Here is a 26,859-nt window from a genome sequence, read left to right on the forward strand (position 1 = left end):
AAATATTAAGCATTTGTCATTTATCTACTGTTCTAGTGTACCCCCAATTTCAAAGTAGAAGTAATTCTTAAATTTCACCATTCTGCCTTTGCAAAAATGTAATGTGGAACATAATTAATCCATACTTTTGAGTAAAAGAGTATTATTCTCTAAACTAGGAATGGAAGAGGCATGGAGACTTTTGTTACCAGGTTCAGAAAAGTGAAAAATTGTTTGGGGAACTGTGCAACCTCACTATAACAAACAGGTATTCCTTAGTGTTTGTCTTTGTCTAGATAAAACAGATGTGTGCTGTGTAGCAGCAGCAGCAGCAGCAGCAACAACAACAACAACAACAACAACAACAATTTATTATTTATACCCCGCCCATCTGGCTGGGCTTCCCCAGCCACTCTGGGCGGCTTCCAACAAAATATTAAAATACAGTAATCCATCAAACATTAAAAGCTTCCCTAAACAGAGCTGCCTACAGGTGTCTTCTAAAAGTCTGGTGCCTGTAGTTCTTGTTCTCTTTGACATCTGGTGGGAGGGCGTTCCACAGGGCGGGTGCCACTACCGAGAAGGCCCTCTGCCTGGTTCCCTGTAAGTTGGCTTCTCGCAGTGAGGGAACCGCCAGAAGGCCCTCGGCATTGGACCTCAGTGTCCAGGTAGAGTGATGGGGGTGGAGACACTCTTTCAGGTATACTGGACCAAGGCCATTTAGGGCTTTAAAGGTCAGCACCACCACTTTGAATTGTGCTCGGAAACGTACTGGGATCCAATGTAGGTCTTTCAAGACCAGTGTTATGTGGTCTCGGTGGCCGCTCCCAGTTACCAGTCTTAGCTGCCGCATTCTGGATTAGTTGTAGTTTCTGGGTCACCTTCATAGAGTGCATTGCAGTAGTCCAAGCGAGAGATAACTAGAGCATGCACCACTCTTGCTAGACAGTCCGCAGGCAGATAGAGTCTCGGCCTGCATACCAGATGAAGCTGGTAAACAGCTGCCCTGGACACAGAATTGACCTGCGCCTCCATGGACAGCTGTGAGTCCAAAATGACTCCCAGGCTGCGCACCTGGTTCTTCAGGGGCACAGTTACCCCATTCAGGACAAGAGATGAGTATGCAGTACTGTTGAAACGTAAATGTAGAATGAACTCTGCAATATGCAAGTGAAGTATTCACGTTTATGACTAGTAGATTTATTCATGTATTTGATAATGATAGTTGCATCCTTAGTTTTTGAAACTTGACTCTTACAGATTTGAACAAGAATTCATAAACAATTTGATTAGAAAGCATAGCAGAGTTGAAGAAAAGTACTTCTGGACTGGCTTGCACGATATCAGCTCTTCAGGAGAGTATAAATGGGGAACCATAGAAGGGAAGAATGAAATGCTCACGTACACAAACTGGGGTCATTTTCAACCTGGTACAGTACCTTCTCGAGATCAGTGAAGTGCTACTATTTGTTTCATGTTAAATCTTGAGCAATACTAAATTTCTAGGTTACAATTTTGATTTGATTTTAATCTACATTCTAGCATTGCGTGGAGGATGCGTGGTTATGTCAGCAGGAAAATACCTTGGAAAGTGGGAGGTCAAGAATTGCAAAACAACGAAAGCTTACTCTATTTGCAAGATGTACATTGGACCAAAAGTAGAACCGGAAGTAGTTCCTAAAGTTACTGACCCTTGCCCTCCAGGCTGGCACAGCGGATCAGGTCTTGCTTGTTATAAGGTAGCATATATCCTTCCAATTAAATCACCTAAAGGATCTAGTTCAGCCTTCACTATCCTGATGCCCTCTAGATAGTACGAACTTGAAGTAACCGAGCTAACACTTTTAAAAACCATGTATATTCTGTGTACGTTAATGAAGGAAAAACAAAAGCACTACAAAATGTTGAACTAGATATTTCCACCATATGGAAAGAGATCATTTCTGATGTCCACTGCTTAGAGATATTTGTAGTATGTTAAATGATATTTAATATATTAAATGTATAGAAATGAAATAATTGAATAGTCAACTATAGCTCCCATCAGCTCCAACCAACTGGAACTGATGGGAATCGTAGTCCAAAACATATTGAGGTTGGCTAAGACTAATCTAGTTCAGTGACTTGAGTGTGTATACACACACACTCACACACACACACACACACAGTATTCATATTCTTGAATTACTTTGGGCTTGTATCTAAAACTCACAGAACACCTTGGCATAATCCTTCCTTTCCCACGGTCAACTATTTCTTTGCATGACATTTCTTTGTATTAGCTGATTAGATTATCTTTGTTTGGTTTTGTTTCCCTGGCTGATCAGCCTCTGTTCATCAGAACAAGAGCACCACTTGGATCCTGAGTTGCCCTTTAAGGGTGCTGGGAGTTGTAGCTTTGTGCTGGGGGGTAAAACCACAGTTCCTAGGATTCCTTGAAGGAAGCTATGTATGGGGTGTGTGTGTACAGGACAAGAAAGATAAATTGGTGGTGCTTTCTTAGGACAGTTTTTGTTAACAAGACAGAGAGAACAGAATGAAATGTGTTTGTATAAAACCAGATTGGGTAGGTTTATACGGCAATCAAGTAGCTCTGAAGTACAGTATTAGGTATATCTTTGGCCCCATTCTTTTCGTTGATAAAGGGTTGAATCGGATTTCCTTTTTTTTCTTTACAAAGTTATTTCATAAGGAAAGAGTGCTGAGAACCAGAACCTGGGAAGAAGCGGAGAGATTCTGCGAGGCTCTTGGAGGACACCTTCCTAGTTTTAGCCACTTAACAGAAATCAAGGAGCTCCATGACATTCTGAGAGAGACCATAAGGTAACGTTCTTGGAAAGCTAGTTTTCTGGTCAAACTCAGTTGGTAATGGGACATTTAATAGTCATGTCCTTTAAAAAGAAACACTTCTGGAAAGCATTAATGGAACATGAACTAAAACCGCTATTGTTGGCATGGAAATGCTAATAAAAATCAGCAAATTTGTTCTTTCAATTATTTTGTATTAAACATTATTTACAGTAGCATGTGGTGACAAGTAAAATACAGATATTTCAAGATCTCTAGTACAGATTGTGTGTGTTTTTAGGATTCTGCAGGAAGGGGACAGTTTCTTTAGATATAAGTTAAGAAAAATATTTTAAAACAAGAATTAGCAATAATATAACAAATCACACTTCACACTAGTAAATATGATTACTAAGGACAGTATAACACCTGTGGGAACCTCTTTTAGTGCACGGTAATTATTAATACAGTCATACCTTGGATCCCGAACGCCTTGCAAGTCAGAACATTTTGGCTCCTGAATGCTGCAAACCCAAAAGTGAGTCTGCGAATGTTCTTTGGAACCCAAATTTATGACGCGGCTTCTGATTGGCTGCAGGAGCTTCCTGCAGCCAATTGGAAGCCGCGCCTTGGTTTCTGGATGTTTTGGAAGTCGAATGGACTTTCGGAACGGATTCCGTTCGACTTCCGAGGTACCACTGTAACTAAGCATTTATTAATTAGTATACATGCATTGTGAAATCTACATGCAAATCGGAATGTACAAATGGCAGACATAATCGGAATTTCGGCAGACTGGTAAAATGGTTATCTCTCTCTCTCTCTCTCTTTCTCACTCTCTCTCTCTCTCTCTCTCTCTCTCTCTCTCTCTCTCTCACACACACACACACACTCACTGACTGTGCTTTCAGTTTGGAAGTCTGCACAGGGCTCTTGTCTTGCATGATTATAGTGATGAATAATTTGTGCTTAAAGCTGCACTTGGACTGAAATGGTATTTCATTTACAGCGATAGCCGTTGGGTCTGGATTGGGCTAAATAAGAGGAATCCTGACTCTCTAGGATCCTGGCAGTGGAGTGACAATAAGCCTGTAAGTTAAACTGATGGCAATAGCATATCATCGTACCTTAGTTGGGAGAACGTAGGTGGGTCTGCAAGAAATTAGGCATTTTTAAAAAAAAACTATTTCAGACATGAAGAATGAAAGGGATTTTGAAGAATGCACAATTCTGAACATATTTTGTCAGTGGAAGACTTTTTAAGAATCTAAAGCTCTAGTCATTTTTACTGTTGCTTTGTATTAGAAGTGTGTGCATATACAACAAAAAAGATTTAGCTATTTCTTAACATGTGCAGGGGCTCTGAGAAGCATACAGATGTTTCCCATCACAGCACTGTGATCTATCCATTTTGTTGGAAGAATCGGGTTTTCATGCAAATTCTTTTGGGCTCACTGAAATAAATTGACAGCCCATATGTAGGAGCCTTGTGTAATCATAGAAGCGCACATGAAACTCTTTGAGTCACGTTTGGTGACTTTTTTGAACTATGCATTGGATTGTGATCTTGCACTTCAGCCCCTGTTAAGGCATTCCTTTCTCTTACGTGATTAAAGCCTTCGCATGGGGGAGAGCTCTGCTTCTTCCAGTGCATCAGAGTTCCATCTCTTTATTTACAGCCCTGCAGGGGTTGAAAGGCATTCTTCTTAAGCAGGGAGCCACCTCAGCTTGTGGAGACTCACTCTAGGATTTTGGAACCTTAATTTTGCACATGAGGGAAATGAATGCTGCAGTACAGCTGTAATTCTGTGCAGAAGACCACATTCTTATATACATTCACCAACCATGAGCCCTAAGTATGGACTCTCTGTTTATTTCACTCAGCAGAACAGAATGTGTGTGTAGCCCTGTTTCCTCCTATGAAACAAATGGAGTGAAAAACCACAATGTACTCATTGCCAATTCAATTCAATTCTGATTCTTCTCTTTCTGTAGGTATCTACTGTTGTTATGCACCCTGAGTTTAAAGATGAATACGATACTAGAGACTGCGCAGCTGTGAAGGTGCAGTGTAACACGCTTGATAACTAAGTGGGAATACTTTGGGTTTTTTTTTAATAAATTAATTCAATTGATAGATTAAATTTAGAATGATTTGCTGCAATTTGGCCAATGTGAAGTTGTCATTGAGTTAATACAACGAAAATGCTACAGCATACTTACTGTGATATAACTTCAGAATGAAATAGGAATATTGCATTGGACCTATAAAAATTAGTCTATAATTTTGTGTCCCTTGCTGTCTTCTCTGAGAAATGTGGTAACAAATGCTGTCCAAATTCTTATTTTTGCAGTTGAGAAACAGTGCCTCTATAATTAATTTCAAATATATATAATAAAATAATGCAGTTTTTTATAACCAATACTGGTGATAAACGTGTGTGTGTGTGTGTGTGTGTGTGTGTGTGTGTGTTACAGCACATTAAACAAGGCTCCATTCACCTTTTCCCTAGGAGTAAATAACATTGAATACAGTGGAGTCAACATGCTTATGCTTGCACTGAAACAGAGTTAACCCTGAGCAGGTTTTTAAATCTATGCAACAATTACAAGTGCAGTAGAATCCATATCTATTTCACCTGGCCAGCCTTGGTTTATGTGTATGCGTCCTTGTGGTTTAGTTTTTAAGCTACTGTAAGCATACTTGGAAGGAAATATGATTAGACAGACATACTTCTGTGTGAGGATGCCTTAGATCTGGCTGCACAAAAGCAAGTAGCTTGGCTTTTTTACCCATAGAAAAGCCTATTTTGTTTTGTTTTTTTTAAGAATGAAATATAATTTCTGTTTATTAACAGTTCACTACACTACACTGCATTACACTTACCTGATAGTAAGTCCCACTTAACACAGTTGAACTTAGTTGCATGTAAATATTACACTGCACATGCAGGAATTAGTTTCATTGGGTTTTTTTTTATCTTAATAATGTGTGCAGTTTCTAAGACTAACACGGCGAACGATGTGGACTCTTTACTATTCTGAAGACAGACAAGAAGATTTCTACTTAAAGCCTTTCTACTGTGGTTCACAACTTGAATGGGTGTGCCAGATCGCTAAAGGTAAACTTCATTCACAGCTCAGTCGTATGCATGTTTACTTAGAAGTGAGCGCCACCGTATTCAATATGGCTGCCTCCCAGTGTGCATAGGAAGGCAGCATTAGGCTTAGAAATGTCTTTACTTTCATTTTATTCACATTTGTCAGCATGAACTGTTTGCCCAAATTCCTGTGAATTTGAGGCAAAGAGCACTGAAAAAAGTTTTCTTTCACATGGTGTGTTTTTGACAAGAACAATAAGAATTTGTTGGATTATGCCACAGGCCCAACAAATTAAGCATCCTGTTCTCAGTGGTCATCAAGATGTCCTTGGGAACCCTCAAGCTGGATGTGAGGCTTTTAAAAAAAAGGTGATCCTTGAATCAACATTTTATTTTCTGCAGCTAGTTTACATTGACTATAAAGAATCTACATGATACATTAAAATTACTCTCATGTTTTTATTCCACATAATCAAACAGGCCTTGCACTCCACAATTATTGGGCATGACTTGTTCTGCTTCCAATAATTGAATGCCGTTTTAAAATTTTCTGATAATGCCCAAGTATAGAAGGAATGTCTGTCTTTCACAGGTTCTTGTTATAGAGTTCTTTTTAAAGATAGGAGCTATTTCTCATGTGTTCTTCTACTGTAGTTTTTCTCAGGGGTTTAGAGAATACATAATCTTATGAGACCTCTTCTTCATCAGTCTTTAGAGACCCTTCTGAGGTGCGTGGGTGTGTGCTTGTTTTTAAGGGGGGGACCAATAAATTTAATACTGAACTGGATGACATATCGGAATGTTTTCATCTCTTTGACTTGATTGCTAGTTCTTATCTGGTCATTTTAAAATAATTATTTCTGTTGAGGCTGTGATTTTGTATTTTATGGACGTGGGTGGTGCTGTGGTCTAAACCACTGAGCCTAGGGCTTGCCGATTGGAAGGTCAGCGGTTCGAATCCCCATGACGGGATGAGCTCCCATTGCTCGGTCCTAGCTCCTGCCAACCTAACAGCTCCTGCCAACCTGACATGTTTGAAAGCATGTCAAAGTGCAAGTAGATAAATAGGTACCACTCCAGCAGGAAGGTAAACTGAGTTTCCATGTGCTGCTCTGGTTTCGCCAGATGCGGCTTAGTCATGCTGGCCACATGACCCAGAAAAACTGTCTGCGGACAAACGTTGGCTCCCTTGGCCAGTAAACCGAGATGAGCGCCGCGACCCCAGAGTCGTTCGCGACTGGACTTAACTGTCAGGGGTCCTTTACCTTTAGGGTCTCTTGTCCCTTCTCTCACTCTCTTGCACACCAATCATCAGTTTTATCCAGACAAAGGGCAACACATGGCAATATCTGTTATAGTGAAATACATAGTTTTACAAAAGGCACTTAAATCTTTTCAAACAGGTATAACAAAAATCTCCATGCCTCTTCCATTCCTACTTTAGAGAACAATGCTTCTTTACTCAAAAGAAATATGCATTATATACAAAGGACTACTTCCCGTGCTCATTCTGCTTGTCTCGCCACAAACCCTCATCCCCCCCCCATCCTGACCTGCCCCACCTTCTACACTTCAACCACCTTTGCCTGTCACCCCCACAGCTTTTCCAAACCTCCCCTCCCCAAGCAACTCACCTGAGCCCCTCCCAAACAAACATAATAAGCAAGCTACATGGTTGGTTAGTTGTTTTTTCAAATTGCAGTTGTGTTTAAGTTTGTAAGCTGTAATAAAACTTTACTGCTTGCACCTTTTGGGTAAAATGACAAAACAGCTCCTGAAAATTCCAGCTCTCCTTTTCTTCTGATAAAAGGGAAATTGGCATGCCCTAATTTTCCTTAATCTCATCAACAGGTCGTACTCCAAAGACACCAGAGTGGTACAAACCAGGTAAGCGAACAACTTAGCTTCCTACACACCATTGATAAAGGTGCTAGCCACGTATAGGTCTGCAAAAGTGCCAGTGATCTCAAAAACAGCCTTTAGCAACTTGGATCCCCAGGTATCTTATTTTCATTACTTTCAATGCAGTCTGCAAGCAGAGGGAGTTGTTAGCCTGCTCTCTGCTATTCTCTAGTAACACTGCTTCAGTTGGCCAGAGGGTTTACTGTGGCCCCCAGCCCAGCAGTGGTCAGGTGAGTGAAAGAATCCAATGGATTTCATCTCATCTTACATAACGGCTTGGCTTCGCACTCTGAACAACTTACTCAAACACAAGCAGAGCGACTCTTAGACTGATACCTTACTTTGTTCCCTGTTGAATCGTGGGCCTGAATCCAAAAGCCGACTGAAACCTGAAATAATCTTACAGTACTTTATATAGTAACTTAAATTTGGCAAATCTTCAGGGAAAATAGCAAGTGACGTTGAAGAAAAGTCAGTGAGAGGGTGTCTCTCCGTCTTCATTAATCCATGGATAGTAAATTTAAGAGAGCACTTTAACGTCATAATGGAACATAAAAGCATAGTGCTGTCTCAAATACGTTGATCTGAGGCTATTCTGTAGGTCACAACTATCTTATTAGCCATTGACATACAATCTCCAAAATGTATCGCTCATAAAATTGCTGTTCTTGATCATTTGCTGATCAACTTAAGGCAGGGATAGGGAACCTACGGCCTTCCACATGTGGGATTCTTGCTTCCATCAGCATGGTCAGGAAAGAAGGGAATTATGACTCCCAACATCATCTTGAATGTCAAAGGTTCCCCACCCCTGATTTAAAGGTATCTTCATTTGACTTTCGTGGAGATCATACATACTTCTTTGGTATATTCCTCCCCACAAGGTGAATGTGCTCCTTCTGTTTGCCTTGCAGCTATTGAGGCCTCCACAGACAATGCTGTCCTCATATCATACTTTGGGGGACATTGTGTCTCAGAGCACAACATCAGAAACTTGATATATTTTTAGAGGGACTCATTTGTTACTTTGCTTAGTTTTGTGAATGTCTTAGAGCCTTGCCCATGGGGAAGCATATGCTCATATTTACTGGGGGGGGGTTGGGGTTTTTATGTTGGCTTTTATCTGTGGTTCCTTGCTGCCCTACAATTGCCAGATGAAGAGTGATCTAGAAATATAATAATGATGTTGCAGAGTTTCCTGCATTAAAGCACAGTAATTTTTTTTAGATAACTGTTAATTCACTTCATTGTTACAATAGTTCATCTACCACTACTAGATAACATTGTGAAATTGGAGGTGGGGTTGTGTGTGCATGCAATGTTTCATTTAGTTTAAACTTAGGTGTGTGGCATTCTCTTTCTTTCTTTCTTTCTTTCTTTCTTTCTTTCTTTCTTTCTTTCTTTTGTAGATGGAGATGGACTTCAGGGACCAGTACTGAATATTGATGGGTCTGAATTTTGGTTTGTGCCAAATAAGCACTTGAGCTTTCAAGAAGCTGCTCTGTACTGTTCTAATAATGGAAGTGATTTAGCGTCTGTGGCCTCTTTCACTGCACTAACGGGAATTCTAAACACAATTGCAAATGTAATTTATTGCTTTGTCTCTTGGATATATTTTGTTGTGAAAATGTCCGTGCCAAAATAGTTTTTTTTTAAAAAAAACAACCTCCCCTTGTTGTTGCTATAAGCTGTTCAGGAAAAGCCTGTGAGAAGTAGGATACCCTTGTCTGACAGCATATATAGCAAATGTGTTTTTCCTGCATCCAATGAAAAAACGTTCTTCTCTTATCCTTCTTCTCCAGCTTTTCCTCTTAGTACTAGGAAGGGGACAGAGTAAAGGGTAATCCAGAGCATGCCTAATTCTCATTGATGATATTCTTTAGAACTATGCTTGCACGAAACACCCATGTATCCAGATTTCAGAGTAAAAAGTGGGAGCAATCCTTCTCCCATACTGCAGGCAAAACAGGCCTTGAGTTTCTAAAATTTAAGAATCTGCACCAAGAAACTTGCCTGTAAGTCTCACACTTGCTTCTATTACTATGGCATTGGAAATGCTCTTGGGATTATTTTATTAAAAACTAGGATCTACTGAATACCTGAGGGAGAAGGCTTAAAAATTATCTGCCTTTAGTTTGCATGGTAATGTGTTTTTTTAGTGTATTTAGGGTATACAGTATATACTTTATATAGAATTTATGCAGGATTCCATACTTTTCTGATACAGCAGACCTTCAGGTTGCGAAAGCAGCAAACCCAGAAGTATTTTTCCAGGTTTGTTTGCACGCACCTTATCATGCCACATGCATGCGCAGAACAGGCACCTCCAATTGCAGAAACCTCGGGATCTGACCGGAGCTCCGGAACGGATCCTGTCCGCAACCAGAGGTACCACTGTACTTAGGTTGAGATGTAACATGGCATTTGATGCTAACACATCTCCTTTTTGTTTTTGCAGTTATCGGACGAAAGACAAAGTTGGTGGCTGAAATACACAGCTCCTGCAAGTCGCTACCATTCACTGTACGTAGAACCATCAAAGTCTATATATGTCTGAAATACTTTTGCCATTCACTTAATGAATATGATCTAGTGATGATGAACGTATTATGGTCATAGGTCAAGTTACTTGAGTTTGAGGCTCAGGATTTCTTAGATATAATAAACATGTAAGAATGTTGTCACGCTGCAGCAGAAGCCTCAGAATTTGGCAGCTGTGCTCTGTAGCTGCAAAAATTAAGATGCCAGCTCCATTTTGTACCTTTCTGCAGTGAGTCAACAAATCTCTTGTGCAGTAGGACACATGAAAAAGAAATGAGCAAGCTAGTCAATGATAATAAATATTTACATGCACCAAGAGGGCAAATCTGAAATAATTCAATTCTTCATTGTGCCTAGGTTTTCAGTATTTTCACACTATCATGAACGATACTATAGGAATTGTTGGCATATTTCTTATCAAAGTTGGTACAGAGGTAAGTGCTTAATTTTTTAATTTAACAATGCTAAGATACTATTCTCCCCCCATCCTTTCAGTCCTAGAGAAAAAGTTTTCCTTTAGACTTTTTATTAGAAGCTGCACTACTTCTAATAAAGTAATTTTATGGAGTTGGAGAGCTGTTCTGGATGTTAAAGGCATCAAAATATTCAGCTAGCGGTGCCTGTTTGTGGATGTCTTGGGGATGGCCAGCTGCAAAAGAGGGCAGGACTCCTAATAGCTGTGTAGAAGAGGGAATTTCAGCAGTTCGGCTTGCACGGCAGTCTCCCATCTACACAGCTATTAAAGCTGAAGAAATCCTTTCCTCTTTTGCAGATGACCACCCTACAGTACGGCATTCAGAGTTTATAGTTGTATCCGGACCCTGCTTTGATGTCCAGTCCTTTGCCTTTCAGAATTTGTGGAAATAATACACAGTAAATGCAGTATGAATATAAGCATAGATAAATACTAATACATACGTATATGTGTCTGTGATTCCTGCAGACAGCACTATAAGCTGCAGTACAAAACTCCCCTTCATCTGTGAGAAATATAATGCATCGCTATTGGAGAAGCACGACCCTGGTTATAAACCAACTCGCAGGAAGTGTCGCGAAAATTGGCTTGTTTTTATGGATAAGGTAATATTTATTAGAAAGCGCCTTGTAAGAATCTCCAAAACTTGATGAGTATTTGCAAAACTGTATAGTTTTCTTGTGAACCACCTGGAAATCTTTTGATGAAGGGTGGTATATAAATCTAATAAATAAAAAGTAAATAAATAATAGTGACCTTCGCCTGCAATTAAAATATTTTTGTAAGGTGTTTTCCCCCTTTGATTTTGTTCTGCTCTGTAAATTTCCCCTCAAATTAATCATAAAAGCTAATGTGAAATCCAGGTACTTTAGACAGAGTGCTTATAATAAAATAAAATAAAATATTCTTACAGTGTTACTACATGGTACCCCCTAAAGATGTTAAGTTTCAGAAGGCAGACGAATATTGTCAAAGTTTGGGAGGTTTCCTTCCATCAATCACAAGCCAAACTGAACAAGGTAAAGTGATAACATTTGATACTTCTTATAAAGTGTGGTTCTCTTCTATAAAACACACTGCATTGATGATTTTTATGTTTCTGCGGATATTGTAGGTACCAGTTTTCTTACAGATTTGCTAAAAACTGTTGTGGAAATGTGAATAGTTCCCGCTCCTTGAATCTGCCCACCTATCTGGGTGATATATTAGGGAGGTGGGCAGAAATCCATTCAGCTCGCATTTTAATGTGATCTTGCCTAATTCACACTTCCTAAAACCAAAACGCAGATAAGCTTACAAGCACTTAGCTGAATGTTACAATTTATTTCTCAAACTAAACTAAATGTGTACATTAGAGGAAATATACGTATGGCTTTTGTGTAACATGCAAAAATGCATTGCAATAGGGAGAACTGCTTGTAAAAATCTGTATACTGTATTGGGGAGAAGTGCACATTAAAATGCTGGGGGGGGTTGGTGTGGATGCATTTTTTTATTTTTAAAGCAAACTAATGCAGAAATGTGGCAAGTTGAACAGAATACTAGAAAATAAAAAACTGAGGGAAGTTAAAATTGACAGATTTGTCCATCCTTTGTGTTTGTGAGGGGGAGGGGGGGAGAATTCTGGACAGTGTGGATTTAGCTATGTTACTCACTCCGTGTTCTTGAGCAAATCACGTTCACTCAGCATCCATTTTTCATAAAATTGGCAAAGGAAGACCACCACCCTTTGGAAATAAGCATCAGTGGCATGATATGGCAGCTCTCCATGACTTAGAAGCATGGCAAAGAGAAGAGGTGAATGTTATCTGAGGAAGAAGAAATTGAGAGTGATCTAGTCTGACCTTATCTATTACTACAAATTTGCAAAATCAGGCCCCAAAACATTGGAGATGTTCTTTGGATGCAACTTCTAAGCTTCAGAAGGAACTTGAGTCTCATATAAATGCAGATCAAGTATTGCCCAAAATGATCTTAAGGGATGGAAGTGGAGGAGGAAAGCCATCAAAGCAAACGAAAGATTGCTTCCATTTATAGCTGCCAAATTGCCGATATTGCGCCAATTAGCCTTTGGCGTATATTGTCTAAATAAGATTATTTACAGCCCACAAAATGCTGTAAATTTAACAGAAGTAGAAGTTGCATTACCCTATGCAGTCAAGTTATTATTATTATTTTTGCCCAACAGATTTTATAACGTCCTTGCTTCCTGGTAAGCCCCCAAATATTTGGATTGGTTTGCACTTTGATATACGTGCACGTGAAAACAAATGGACAGATGGCAGTGAATTGGTATATTCCAACTTCCACCCATTGCTGCATGGAAGACTAAGGAAGATTGAGCATGATGTGAGTCATTGGAGGGTTTTTTCTGCGTTGTAGGCTTTTCATTATAAGTGAATTAAACGCTGCTAAAATGGGGGAAACTCCCATTTTCAACAGCAGTTTCAATATAAATGGCTTCATGCTACTGTAGGCACTCTGCCACTGCCAGTCAGCTCTAGCAAAGGAACAGTCGGGATCTCATGGTAAGTTCCCAGTTTTTCCTTTGTAGCTATGTTGGTTCCTTCCCCACACATGACCTCACATCCAACCCAAGTGGATCAAATTGGGCCCATGGACTGGAGGTTCCCCACTCCTGTTTAATGAAATATGCTAATCTACTATTACTCCACCTTCTTGGTTTGTTTGCTTTTCAGTTTTTTGATGACGAGGTGATTAACCAGTGTGCTGTTTTGCTCAACAATCCGAAATCACCATATGCTGGAACTTGGAATTTCACTTCCTGTGCCAGTATTCAAACTGTGGCCATATGTCAGATGAAGTCAGGTAAGTCTGAGAATAGTAAATTGCATATGAGACAAAATATTATTAAAACAAAATGCACAATAGTTTCATTATTAGATGATGCATGGAGTGTGTCAAAGGAGGTTTCATTTTAGGATAGGTCATTTTACATTCTCTCACACACGGTAAGGAATACTACTTAAAATGGTGCCTGTGTCAGCTGCAGTTTTTATAAGTACTTATATTCGCTTTTTAAAAAATAAAACAAAATATTGATTAATCAAGGGCAATATTTTAGTTGATCAATGTGTTTTTTGATTGTTTGACCTCTAAGTGATTGCTCAACTAATGTTGGCAGTTCTAATATTACCACCTCACTAAGAATATTATGTACAACATAATAATAATAATAATAATAATAATAATAATAATAATAAATTTTTATTTATACCCCGCCCTCCCCAGTCAAAAACCGGGCTCAGGGCGGCTGACACCAACAGAACCACAATAAAACATAAAAACAATTAATTAAAATACAGATTAAAATACAGTATTAAAATTTAAAGTGCAGCCTCATTTCAAGTAGGCCATAAGTGGCTGACACCAACAGAACCACAATAAAACATAAAAACAATTAGTTAAAATACAGATTAAAATACAGTATTAAAATTTAAAGTGCAGCCTCATTTCAAGTAGGCCATAAATCCAAGCCATGAGGGAGAAAAACACAGGGGTCAGGCTGAGTCTAACTCAAAGGCCAGGCGGAACAGCTCTGTCTTGCAGGCCCTGCGGAAAGATGACAAATCCCGCAGGGCCCTGGTCTCCTGGGAAAGAGCGTTCCACCAGGTTGGGGCCAGTACTGAAAAGGCCCTGGCTCTAGTAGAGGCCAATCTAGCCATCTTATGACTCGGGATCTCCAGAATATTATTGTTTGTGGACCTTAAGGTCCTCCGCGGGGCATACCAGGAGAGGCGGTCCCGTAGGTACGAGGGTCCCAAGTCGCATAGGGCTTTAAAGGTCAAAACCAGCACCTTAAACCTGATCCTGTACTCCACCGGGAGCCAGTGCAGCTGGTAAAGCACTGGATGAATGTGATCCCACGGCCGGGACCCTGTAAGGAGCCTCGCCGCGGCATTCTGCACCCGCTGGAGTTTCTGGGTCAGCTTTAAGGGCAACCCTGCGTAGAGCGAGTTACAATAGTCAAGCCTGGAGGTGATCGTCGCATGGATCACTGTGGCCAGATCGGGGCGAGAGAGGTAAGGGACCAACTGCTTGATGCGGCGGAGATGGAAAAATGCCACCTTTGCTGTGGATGCAACCTGCGCCTCCATGGAAAGGGAGGCGTCAAAGGTTACACCCAAACTCTTGACAGAAGGCGCTGGTACCAATTGAGCCCCTGCAAAAGATGGGAGTTGGCCCCCCAACCCCATGTCGCCCCGACCTAGCCAGAGGACCTCTGTCTTCGAAGGATTTAACTTCAGTCGGCTCCCACGTAGCCATCCAGCCACAGCTTCCAAGCACCTGGTGAGTGTGTCCGGGGCTGAGGCAGGGCAGCCGTCCATCAACAGATAGATCTGGGTGTCATCAGCATATTGATGACAACCCAGCCCAAAACTCCGGACAATCTGGGCAAGGGGGCGCATAAAGATATTAAAAAGCATTGGGGAAAGGATTGCGCCTTGCGGGACTCCACACACCAAGGGGTGCCGCGGCGACAACTCCCTCCCTAGCGCCACTCTCTGTCCCCGACCTGAGATGAAGGAACGCAGCCATTGTTGGACTGTGCCCTGAATCCCCACGTCGGCAAGGCGGTGGTCTAAAAGGTCATGATCGACCATATCGAAGGCTGCTGACAGGTCTAAAAGAATCAGCAGTCCCGACCCATCTCGATCCAGCTGTCTACGGAGATCATCTGTTAAGGCTACCAGAGCTGTCTCGGTAGCTGTCTTTTTTAACATGGGTTAAAAAAAAGGTAAAGGACCCCTGACAGTTAAGTCCAGTCGCAGATGACTCTGGGGTTGCGGCGCTCATCTCGCTTTACAGGCCGAGGGAGCCTGTAAAGCTCCACAGACAGTTTTTCCGGGTCATGGGGCCAGCATGACTAAGCTGCTTCTGGCGAAACCAGAGTAGCGCTCGGAAACACCATTTACCTTCCCGCCATAGCAGTACCTATTTATCTACTTGCACTTTTTGGCGTGCTTTCGAACTGTGAGGTTGGCAGGAGCTGAGACCGAGCAATGGGAGCTCACCCCGTTGCGGGGATTCGAACCGCCAACCTTTTGATCAGCAAGCCCAAGGCTCAGTGGTTTAGACCATGGGTATAATGCCTTTTAACAGTTTAAAACAAAATCTGCCCAAGACCTAGGTGATGTGTTTTTTTCTTCTAAAAATAAAATGGTAGATGAATGATACCATTTCTTTTGCTCAACTGTTTTGTTCTTTCATTAGATGAGGCAGAAAGCCAGACACAGCAAGTGTCTAATGTCACTGTGAGCTATCTAAATGTCACTTACACCATAATTCTGAAGAACTTGACATGGGATGATGCACAACAGGAGTGCCTGCAGAATAATATGCAGCTGGTTAGCATCACAGGACAATACCAGCAGGCTTTTCTTGCTACGCAGGCTGCCCGTTATTACCCACTGTGGATTGGACTCTCCAGCAAAGATGTAAGGCTTGTTTCTCAACCCATTCAAAATATGTCATTGGGGAAAACCTACTGAGCTGTATTAAGCGATGGGATAAAATGACAGGCCTTTGCTGCCGCTTTTGTCTGTGGCAGCAACATGTCTTTTGAATATATGTTTTAAAAGCCTAATATACAAATAAATAGCTGTGTTATATAAAATGAGCACAGCACATTAATTAGAAAGTAAAGTCCGTCCAGTCCCTCTTAAACCATTGTGGTGGGGGGAGGGTTGGCAAAGCACACCCAACTTTCTTGAGAATCACTAGAGTTAACCTGCAAAAGTAACAACACACTCAAATTACAAACGGGTATATCTCCCTGGGTGGGTCAACAAATATACTCAGATTCTGGTATTGCTTTGTTCTGCTTTAAGCAGACCTTAAACAAAACCGATACATGAAATGCATTTAGGATTTGAACTTGGAGTTCTTGTATTGAAGATTAGCAGTACCCATTGAATCATATTGAACACAAGAAGCTACATTATATTGATTCAGAACATTGGCCCATCTGACACAGTACTGTTCGAAATTAACGGGCAGTGGCACTCCAGGGCTTTAGGCAGGGGTCTCTCCTACCCTTACGTGAAGATGCCGGGATTGGACCTTAGACCTTCTGCATGCCAAGGAGGTGTTTTACCATCAAGGAATTGCTTTTACTTGTCTTTGAGCTTCATAATGCAAGCCCTTTTTCTTTATGGTTATGCCACCAGGATGGAATTCATTATCACTGGTCTGACAGAAAGCACATTAGCTTTAGTCAATGGTCCAAAGAAGATGAAGATTTACTTGATGAATGCGTATATTTGGACGGAGATGGACTTTGGAAAACATCTGACTGCTATATGCAAAAGCCAGGAGCAATTTGCTACCTTTCAGCAAGTAGGCTTTAACAGTTACTATGTAAAACAGGGGTCCCCAGACTACGGCCCGGGGGCCGGATGCGGCCCATTTGGCCTGCCAATCCGGCCCACGAGGACACCCGCCGCCGCCCGCTCTTACGGCGCACGGCGCGGCAGCGCTCTTCCGGGTCGGGGAAAAAGCGCCGAAAATCCTTTGTGCGCATGCGTATGGGCCTCTCCCGACCCGGAAGAGGTCATTTCTGGTGCAGTTCCGGGTCGGGGGAGGCCCATACGCATGCGCACAATGGATTTTCGGCGCTTTTTCCACCCTGGAAGCGCGCCGCCGCGCCAGTAAGCGCCCAACGCCGGTAAGTCTGGGGACCCCTGATGTAAAATATATGCTACTGCTTTGAGAATGCTTTTAGATACATTGAAATGAACTAGTGAAAACATTTCATTATATTCTTCTTTTAAAAAAATATTGGGTTTTTTTTAAAAAAAATAATAACCATTAAACCAAAATCCAGCAGTACTGTACATCTAATAGTGTTTGTTATATCCATTGTCTTTAGACATACACTTGCACGTTCAACATGCAAACATTACTTTACGTAACTCCTCCACTGACAATATCAAGTGGTTGGTATAAGAAGGTCTTGATTTTGGTCATTAATATAGTTAAAGAAAGGGGTCCGTGTGTCTTGGAAAGTGTCTCTGTTCATTATGCCTTTACTTGCTCTCCTGTGTCTGGTGAGACGCTCAAACATTGCTACATCCCAGATATTATTTTCCTATATGTTCAGGGGTATTTCAGTGATGCTGAAGTGTGCAAAAGAATGAGCCTGAGCTACCTGAAACCAGGTAGTATGAGTGCCTTTTAATTGACCTTGTAGGTCCTCTTTGGAAATTGCTTTCCCTCTGGGATGCAGGTCACGGATTGTGTAAAATGCCTACGTTCCCCCAATCCTTGAACTGTTGCTATTTATATTTGCGTCTGAAAGCTGTTGTGATCCAAGGACGGGACCAGTGGTGAATGGTCAGGGGCCGGAGTGTTGCTCCATGTTCTCCACACCATCAGTGCTGATCTAGTAAATGGATTGTCTGTATTTTCCTTACCTCCTTCAAGTTGCTTTCTAGGCCAACTAATTTTGATTTCAGTAAATGTGAAGTGCCTTTAAAAAATGTAACTTCTTTTCTTTTTTTAGTTGAAACTGAAAAACCCGAGGAAAAACCTGAGGACTTTATTAAATGCCCACACAAGATTAAGAATACACCATGGGTGCCATTTCGAAACAGTTGTTATTCATTCATGATAGCAAAAGACAGATGGAAAGGATTGAAGTCTGATGAAGCCCACCATTTATGCAGGATGATGAGTAAGAAGTTTCTGTTTAAAGTTTCTTTTGTATTTCTGTGTTCATAACTTTTGAATCATTTTTTTTCAGACCTGAGAGGCCTCTGCTTGTTTCTTCCATAAGAGTACATCATTAGCAATTTCCACTAAAACACCCACTTCTCCCCTTACCCCCTTAGAACTGCAGTCTTGGGAACCATGCAGTTGCCTCCATGTTACCACTAATGTTTATTCATGTGGTTGTACTTTATTAGTCAAAGGAAATCAGCAGGGATCATATCTGTGAACAGGCACAGAATTATCTACATACAGGTAGCTGTGCAGATTTTACAATGCAGTTCTGTATGTTTGCTCAGAAAGGAGCCTCAATGAGCTCATTGGGCTTACTCCAAGGTAAGGATTGTATGTCACTGGAGACTTGTATTATAAATGTGGTTCTCTCTGGCCTTGCTTGCACTCTGCTCACGGCAGACTTAGAAAAACATTGCAATAAAAACATCTGTTGGCTATCTAGATTTACAGTGTGCTAATGTGAACTATGTTGGACCTCTTTCGTATCTAGATTAAGTTTAAGAGAACTGATACCTTTTAAAAGAACTTCTCTTGATCTTCTGCTAGAAGGGCTTCCAGGGAAAAGGGATTCCAGTGTGTAGGCTTCTTACCAAAAAAAGCATTTAAAAAGTGAATGCAGTTTTATATAGTTAAAAAAAGCATTTGAGTTCTGCTGGATCATGAACATTCCCTGCTGTTGCCATGAGCAATTGGTATTGAAAGCTATACCATCTTCTGAGGTTTACCTACTGTAGATAAGTATCTCTCAGCTGCTACTGCCACCTTACATTAATTTGTCTAATGCTGTTTTAAATCCATATAATCTAGCGGCTGTTATACTACATCAGGCATCCCCAAACTTCGACCCTCCAGATGTTTTGGACTACAATTCCCATCATCCTTGACCACTGGTCCTGTTAGCTAGGGATCATGGGAGTTGTAGGCCAAAACATCTGGAGGGCCACAGTTTGGGGATGCCTGTACTACATCTTATGGTCGTCAATGCTATATGGTAATTGTGTGAAGGTTTGCTTTCTCTTAGTTTGTCCTGAATGTACTACCAATTTAGTTTCATTGGATGACCCTAAAAGTATGGGAGATGAAGAAAAATTATATCCACTGCACATCTTGTATAATTTTATAAACCTCTGTCATATTACCCCTCACTCATCTTTTCCCCCCTTTACTGAAAAGCTTCACATGCTTTACCTTCACTGTATTTGGAAAGTGTTCTGCTCTGTGATGTGTGTGTGTGTGTGAATGTGTCAACCAGATCACTAGACAATCTCCCACTATAGATTTATAGGAAAGACTATTACAGTCCATTTCCTAATGATGCCCAATATGGAGTTCCCATTTCACACACTGCAGAGCCTTCACGAGAGAGAGCCATTGTGGTGCCCTCCAGATGTTGGACTACAATTCCTATCAGCCCCAACCAGCCATGGCCAATGGATGGAGATGATGGGAGCTATGGTCCAAGAAGGAGCAGTTCATCAGTGGGGTGGAGCCACAGCAACAACCTCCTGCAAACAGGGTCATTGCCGCTTACCAGGAAGAGTGCGACATTGACTACTTTCTGGGTGTACTGAAGAGAGCACTGAGTTGGTTCTGCCATGCATCTACGCAACCCTGCTTCACCACCACTTCACCCTTCCCAGGAAGCAGCGACAACCCTGCTGCAGAATGGCTATTGCTGCTGCTCCACTCTGCCAGGCATGTCTCCCTTGAACCCAACAGCACCTGGTGGGCCAAAGGTTCCTCACCCCGTCTACACTTTTACCGTAATCTATGTACCATGAATGACCTCTGTACATCCAGACCTAAGAGAGAGCAGCTGACTTCTGTCACTAATCATTCAAGATTACAGTGGTGCCTCGCTAGACGAATTTAATTCGTTCCATTGGTTTTTTCTTATAACGAAAAATTCGTCTAGCGAATCCCATAGGAATGCATTGATGATTTTTTTTTTTGCCCATAGGAACGCATTAATTGAATTTCAATGCATTCCTATGGGAAACCGCGATTCGCTAGACGAATTTTTCGTAAAATGAATTAATCTAGCGAGGAAACCTCCACTAGAAAAAACCTTTTGTTAAGCGGAAATTTTGTTAAGCAGGGCATTCGTTAAGGGAGGCACCACTGTATTATTTTTTTGTTTTGGTTTAAAAACTAAGGTAAATGGCTAAACCTTGGTAGCCCCTTCCTTGAATTCATTTCATAAACTGTCTATAAAACCCTGCCAAATCCATTGACTTTTAAAAATTATTTCAACAGATATGAATGCCTCCCTCTTGAATATCCGGGATGAAGATGAAAATAGTTTTGTTGTTGAGCAGCTGCATTCTTTTAGTGGCCTTGCTCGCTGGCTGTGGTTGGGTCTGGTTTATGACACTGATGGTAAGTTGCAAGTTCTGTAAAGCCCTCTTACTAGGATGAATGCCTTTCTTAAACATACGAAGAAACCAAAGCTTATGACATTGTCTACAGCCATTGATGAGGATTTTTTTGTGTGTGTGAAAAATCTATATTTGATTAGAGTTAAAATTGTCAAATGCAGGTTGATGGGTGAGAGAGTCTTTAAGCTTACTCAAGAGCGCTTTGGATAATTCATTCCTTATTCAAGCTTATTTTTATTGTAGAATTTAATGATAACCTAAAGAAGATGCAGGCTGGATGCAGATTTGGGGGCTCAAAAGCCATTAATCATGCCTGTCATTTTTAATCTGACAAGAAATACTAAATGCCTAATGTTCCTGGTGCATCTGCTTTTGAGAGTTAATTGATTATTGCTCAAATATGGCAGTTGAGGTTACCATACGTCCTCTTTTTCCAGGACATGTCCTCTTTTTCAGGGGTAACATTTCTGTCTGGGGGTGCAGGGCCGGGCTACTTTTTATATTGTATATGCAGTACCAGACAACCAAGTACAAATCATATACATACTGTGTGAGTTTTGCATGGTGCAGGAAAGGACCAGGTCCTTGTTTTTGTATACTTTGAAAGGACATTGTAGAATGTGCCCATTCCCACACCCCAGGCGCCAGCCAGCAAGTGTGTCCTCTTTTTCGCTCTTCAAAATATGGCAACCCTACAGGTAGTTTCCTTCCTCAAGCCCTTCATTGCACAACTTCAGCCCACTTATTTCACTTGCAACTCTGGTTCTGCAGAAGGGAGATTCTGTGCTGCTTTCATGTAAACAAAAAATGTTTCTAATGAATTTACACAGTGGGTATACTGCAGCTGTTGGGGCAAAATGGTATTCACCTGTTTGATAGATTTTATTTTACCATGTTTCACAGTATCTTCAAAGATTCCCCTGCTAAGAAGGAATAATTTAGATGGAAAAAACTTTGGGCTCATCCAGACTTCCACTTGTCCCCACTGCTTTCCCCCAGGAAAACCTGATCTTTAGCGCTGAATCGGAGCAAATGTCAACTGGATTTTCCATGTATTGACATTTGCTTTGATTCAACACTAAAGAGCAGATTTTCTGAGGAAATACCTTTATGAAAATTTCCCCCCAAATACATTTTTTTCACCAGAAGGTAGATTTTAAAATACTGATTTATTTTTTCCTCTTGTCATAGTTAACGGTTCTAATAAAACTAGTACAATGCTAACATAAAACAAGTAAGAGTTAACATAGAATAGTAACAGAAACTAGATACCTCAGGTTAGGTATAGGGATTAAAGTGCAGAATTGTGTATCTCACCATCTGCAGAGAGAAAATCTGGATGTTAGCATTAATACTGTTGCCCAATTCCAACGAGAACATTTTCCATACTGGATATCTCTACCAGCAAAGGTGTTATAGTAAAATGAACTACTATATCCCAACAGTTGGTGCATTCACAGTGCACCATTTAAAGGGATGGCTCATGTTTGTTATGAATGCTTATGTGAGTATTTAGATGCATTGGGGTGTGTGGGTGTATTAATATAGGTTTTTCTGGATTTAATTCTGATTATAAGAAACAATTCTAAAGTGGGAAAACATTTTTTAAAACATTGTTCATACAGTCAACCAACCCGGCTACATCCAAATAGCATATGCAAAAGGTACCTCCTTTTATTTCTAAGTCAAGTGTTGGTTATTACAGACCTTCCAGTAATGTTAACGTTCGCCATTGTGGGGTAATTTCAGCCCACTCCTCTTTTTTAAATAAAATCTGTAGCACTCATTATGGAAACTTTTGTTTGTTTGTTTTCTGCAGATGGTAATCTGAAGTGGGTTGATGACACATACCTCTCATATAATAACTGGAGACTGGGGAGACCTTATGTAAAGAATAATAATTTTGTTGCTGGTATTGGTCTCGATGGTGTCTGGGATATGTACAATTACAGTGGCAACTGGTTACCTCTGCAATTTAGCCTACACAGCATCCTTGTCTGTAAAATTGAAATGGGTAAGCAATATCTGCAATTTGGATTGAATTTCCAAATTATTATTAATTTTTTTTTACATATGCCTAAAACTAAAAAAAAAAACCACCTAAACTTCTGTCCTTGTTGTAATATTGAAATAGGACCCAAAGAATACAAACCACCACTGCCCGAGAAACTACCCCATGGTAATAACACGTACTGGATCCTTCAAAAAAAGCTCAGTTGGTATGATGCATGGAGAGAATGCAAGCAAAATGGCAGCGATTTAGCCAGCGTACAGAGCGAATCACAGCAAGTCTTTCTGGAAAATATTGTAAAAAGAGATGGATATCCACTTTGGATTGGTTTATCCAATCATAATGTGAGTTTGAACTGTTTCATGTGCTTTTACAACCATATCCCCATGCTGTTATCTTTAAAGGTTTTGAGCCTGCTTTTCGTTTTTGTTAACAATATTTTAACATGACTCATACATTAAACACATTGTAGGGACGCTGGTGCTGTGGTCCAATAATTCGCTGTGGTGTCTGTTTATCCCATTGTTTGCTAAAACAAAAAGTGACATCTGCACTTGTTCAACTGGAATCGAATTGCTCTTTTTCTAGGAAAGTGATTCTGATTTTGAGTGGTCTGATGGAAGCACATTTGACTACAAGCCCTGGGAATATGAGCATTCACATTCTCCTGGAAATTGTTTCTCACTGGACACTAAAGGATTTTGGAATCGCTTGGATTGCTCGCGTCATGCTGATGGTGCTATTTGCTACTACCCTTCAAATAGTAAGTCTGCATTCATGTGCCCGGTGTAGTGCTAAGACCAAAGAGAACGATGAGGGCAGATTCCACCCCAACCCCTGGCCCTATACAGACATACCTCAGTTTAAGTACGCCTCGGTTTGAGTATTTTCAGTTTAAGTACTCCGCGGACCCGTCTGGAACAGATTAATCCACTTTCCATTACTTTCAATGGGAAAGTTTGCTTCAGGTTAAGTACGCTTCAGGTTAAGTACAGACTTCCGGAACCAATTACACTCATACCTGGGGTTAAGTACGCTTCAGGTTGAGTACTCCGCGGACCCGTCTGGAACAGATTAATCCACTTTCCGTTACTTTCAATGGGAAAGCTCGCTTCAGGTTAAGTACAGACTTCCGGAACCAGTTGTGTTTGTAAACCGAGGTACCACTGTACTTTAAAGCATTTCCTTAAAAGCAAGTCCTTCTGGTTTTGAAACCTTCTAAGTAACATGCTGAGGATTGTTGACCAAGACTAGAGACAGAGAGAGAGAGAGAGAGATTAAAGCCTAAGTACAATTCCCTGGGGGGGGGGGGACCACCAAAACCTTAAGAATATAAGAATAGCCATGCTGAATCAGGCCAGTGGCTCATCTGGTCCAGCATCCCATGCTCACAGTGGCCAACCAGCTGCCTATGGGAAACATCGAAGCAGGATCTGAGTACAACAGCATTCTCCCAGAAACTGGCATTTAGAGGTCGACTCTGGAATTCCATCTCGGGTATCAGAGGGAAAGGTCTGTATTCCCTGGGATGCCCTGGGATGGATCATAGTCCTGTACCTTTACAGTAAATGACTGCTCCAACACAGCAGCAGATATGTGTGTGTGTGTGTGTGTGTGTGTGTGCCAACAGTCAGTTTGCGTTTATGTGGCAATGGCTTATCGAGGCTCCATTGAACCACCTGAATGGATGATAGGAGTGCCTCAAGATGTTTGGATGATGATGATGGTGATATTTATATTTTCACAGAAGTACATTCAAAGCAAGCAGAAAATCCCACATACTGCCCAAAAACTACTGGTAGTGCTTCACAGTGGATACAGTATGAACAGCATTGCTATGCATTTGATTTGGCATTTTACAATTTCTCTATATACAATTGGAAAGAGGCTAAAGAAGTCTGCAAGAAGCTTGGTATGTCCAAATTATGTATCATGTTATGTCTAAAAAAAGAGACAATAATATATAAGAATATTTTGGATAGGGAGTTGTTTTTTTGATATTACTTTAAATGTTGCCATAAAATATTTCCATAAATGTTAATAAAGAGAACTTTCAAGAAGTTATTTTTACTTTTGACCACGAACATTATCCACTTAGATCCTTCTGCAACACTTTTGACTATAGAAAATGAGGAAGAAAATAAGTTTGTGAGTGCACACTTACGAGAACATTATTTCATCACTGGCAGAGTATGGCTTGGAATGCAAGAAAATGGTAAGCAGTGAATAACTATGAAGCAGTTGTGACTTAATAACTGTTAAGACTGGAATCCTAACCGCGCCGGTTCAGAAGTAAGCTCCATTGAATTCAGTGGGACTTGCTCCTAGGGAGTGGGATTAGGATTGCAACCTAATACTGTACAAGGCATAATAAGCAAGGCATGTGAAGTCAGGCACCTGTTCATACTTCAAGGAGAGTTAGCTGCATTCCATATTTCCATTGATTTTAGGAAACCTAAGTTTTATTTGGATTATGCTCCTGAAATTTACTGTGCACTACAAGTGCATTACAGTATTAAAATTTTAATGAATAGAAATCAAATGTGCATTGCAACTTGGCATATTTTCCATGCTGTAAATAAAAGCACAGAGAAAGACAATTAGCCAGGCTAGGGGGCAGTTGCCAAGGATGTATGTACCTGGTTATTTCAAATCATTTCATCCTTGCCTAGCTCTGCAACTCGCGGCCATATGCAGGCGTAGAGAGATTGTTAGTTCCCACTTTTTCTTCTGGCCTCATGGTTTTCTATCCATTCCACCAGGGGTCAGCAAGGTTTATCTTGCCTGGGCCAGATCGGTCCCACAGAGATCCCTCTGTGGGCGGGACCATGGGTGTGTGTGCCCACGATTTTCAGCGTCTGCACAGACATGATTTTTGACATCTGTGCATGCACAGATGCGGTTTTCAGCGCCATGGAAGCGAGTCCCTGTGCTGTGCCAGTTTAGCGCAGCGCGCAAGCAGGCAACTCAATTCAGGCGCGGCTTGTGGGCCGGTCAAACAACCTCTGCGGGCCGCTTCCGGCCCATGGGCCTTAGGTTGTTGACCCCTGCTGTATACCTACCATAGACCTTCTTTCCTAGGCTTTCCTGCTTTTCAGCTCTCTGCATCCTTCTGCCAGCGCTAAAGGTTTTAGAAATGGAATAGACTCTTGACTATTGGTGCTTAGTTGACTTTTCCGGCTCTGAACATTATATAATTGAATTGCTGCTTGTACACACTGTAATAATTGCAGCACATTTTTGCTGTTAAGGAATAACTTTTTGTGGGGTTCCCCCCCCCCTAATATACAGCTGAATCCTTGAAGTGGCTTGATGGCTCAGAGATTAAATATGTCAACTGGGAAAAGAGTAAAGAAAAAGCCAATGGTAAATGTAGCGTTTTGTTTTCAACAAATGGTACATGGTCCAAAACTGACTGCAAAAATCTCCAAAGCAGAGTTGTTTGCAAAGCTCCTCAAGGTATGTATAATTTTGATTTTAAAATAATGTAGCTTTTTAAACTGGCCTGTGATTGTGTCAGCGGGGGGGGGGGTCCATCTCTCATCAGGAACAACTGTATGTGATGTTGCTTTATCAGTAAGATGCAGATCATCATCATCATGACACTAATAATAATACTATAGGTAATACTACACATAGGGACCCAGGTGGCGCTGTGGTTAAACCACTGAGGCTAGGGCTTGCTGGCGGTTCGAATCCCTGTGACGGGGTGAGCTCCCGTTGCTTGGTCCCAGCTCCTGCCAACCTAGCAGTTCCAAAGCACGTCAAAATGCAAGTAGATAAATAGGAACCGCTACAGCGGGAAGGTAAACGGTGTTTCCATGTGCTGCTCTGGTTTGCCAGAAGCGGCTTTGTCATGCTGGCCACATGACCTGGAAGCTATACGCCGGCTCCCTCGGCCAATAATGCGAGATGAGCACGCAACCCCAGAGTCGGTCA

At 41.2% G+C, this 26,859-nt stretch overlaps 1 protein-coding gene across 3 annotated transcripts in view; it reads left to right on the forward strand.

The window, feature by feature from the left end:
* LY75 (lymphocyte antigen 75) overlaps positions 1–26,859 on the forward strand; it is a 74,289-nt gene that overhangs the window by 23,920 nt on the left and 23,510 nt on the right. For all 3 annotated transcript variants that reach the window (XM_088676819.1, XM_035132362.3, XM_035132363.3), the window contains exons 10-34: positions 159–247; positions 1,240–1,409; positions 1,522–1,718; positions 2,660–2,802; positions 3,776–3,857; positions 4,762–4,830; positions 5,765–5,888; positions 7,719–7,754; positions 9,179–9,354; positions 10,228–10,292; positions 10,668–10,744; positions 11,254–11,390; positions 11,699–11,804; positions 12,974–13,134; positions 13,485–13,614; positions 16,021–16,244; positions 16,977–17,145; positions 18,311–18,481; positions 20,788–20,910; positions 22,729–22,923; positions 23,044–23,264; positions 23,509–23,683; positions 24,668–24,832; positions 25,019–25,135; positions 26,212–26,379. In XM_088676819.1, the coding sequence (XP_088532945.1) occupies positions 159–247; positions 1,240–1,409; positions 1,522–1,718; positions 2,660–2,802; positions 3,776–3,857; positions 4,762–4,830; positions 5,765–5,888; positions 7,719–7,754; positions 9,179–9,354; positions 10,228–10,292; positions 10,668–10,744; positions 11,254–11,390; positions 11,699–11,804; positions 12,974–13,134; positions 13,485–13,614; positions 16,021–16,244; positions 16,977–17,145; positions 18,311–18,481; positions 20,788–20,910; positions 22,729–22,923; positions 23,044–23,264; positions 23,509–23,683; positions 24,668–24,832; positions 25,019–25,135; positions 26,212–26,379 (3,490 nt within the window). The remainder of the gene's footprint in view (positions 1–158; positions 248–1,239; positions 1,410–1,521; positions 1,719–2,659; positions 2,803–3,775; positions 3,858–4,761; positions 4,831–5,764; positions 5,889–7,718; positions 7,755–9,178; positions 9,355–10,227; positions 10,293–10,667; positions 10,745–11,253; positions 11,391–11,698; positions 11,805–12,973; positions 13,135–13,484; positions 13,615–16,020; positions 16,245–16,976; positions 17,146–18,310; positions 18,482–20,787; positions 20,911–22,728; positions 22,924–23,043; positions 23,265–23,508; positions 23,684–24,667; positions 24,833–25,018; positions 25,136–26,211; positions 26,380–26,859) is intronic.

This window comes from Zootoca vivipara, chromosome 1 (assembly GCF_965207765.1).
Source record: "Zootoca vivipara chromosome 1, rZooViv2.hap1.1, whole genome shotgun sequence".
In the NCBI taxonomy this organism is placed as follows: Eukaryota; Metazoa; Chordata; class Lepidosauria; order Squamata; family Lacertidae; genus Zootoca; species Zootoca vivipara.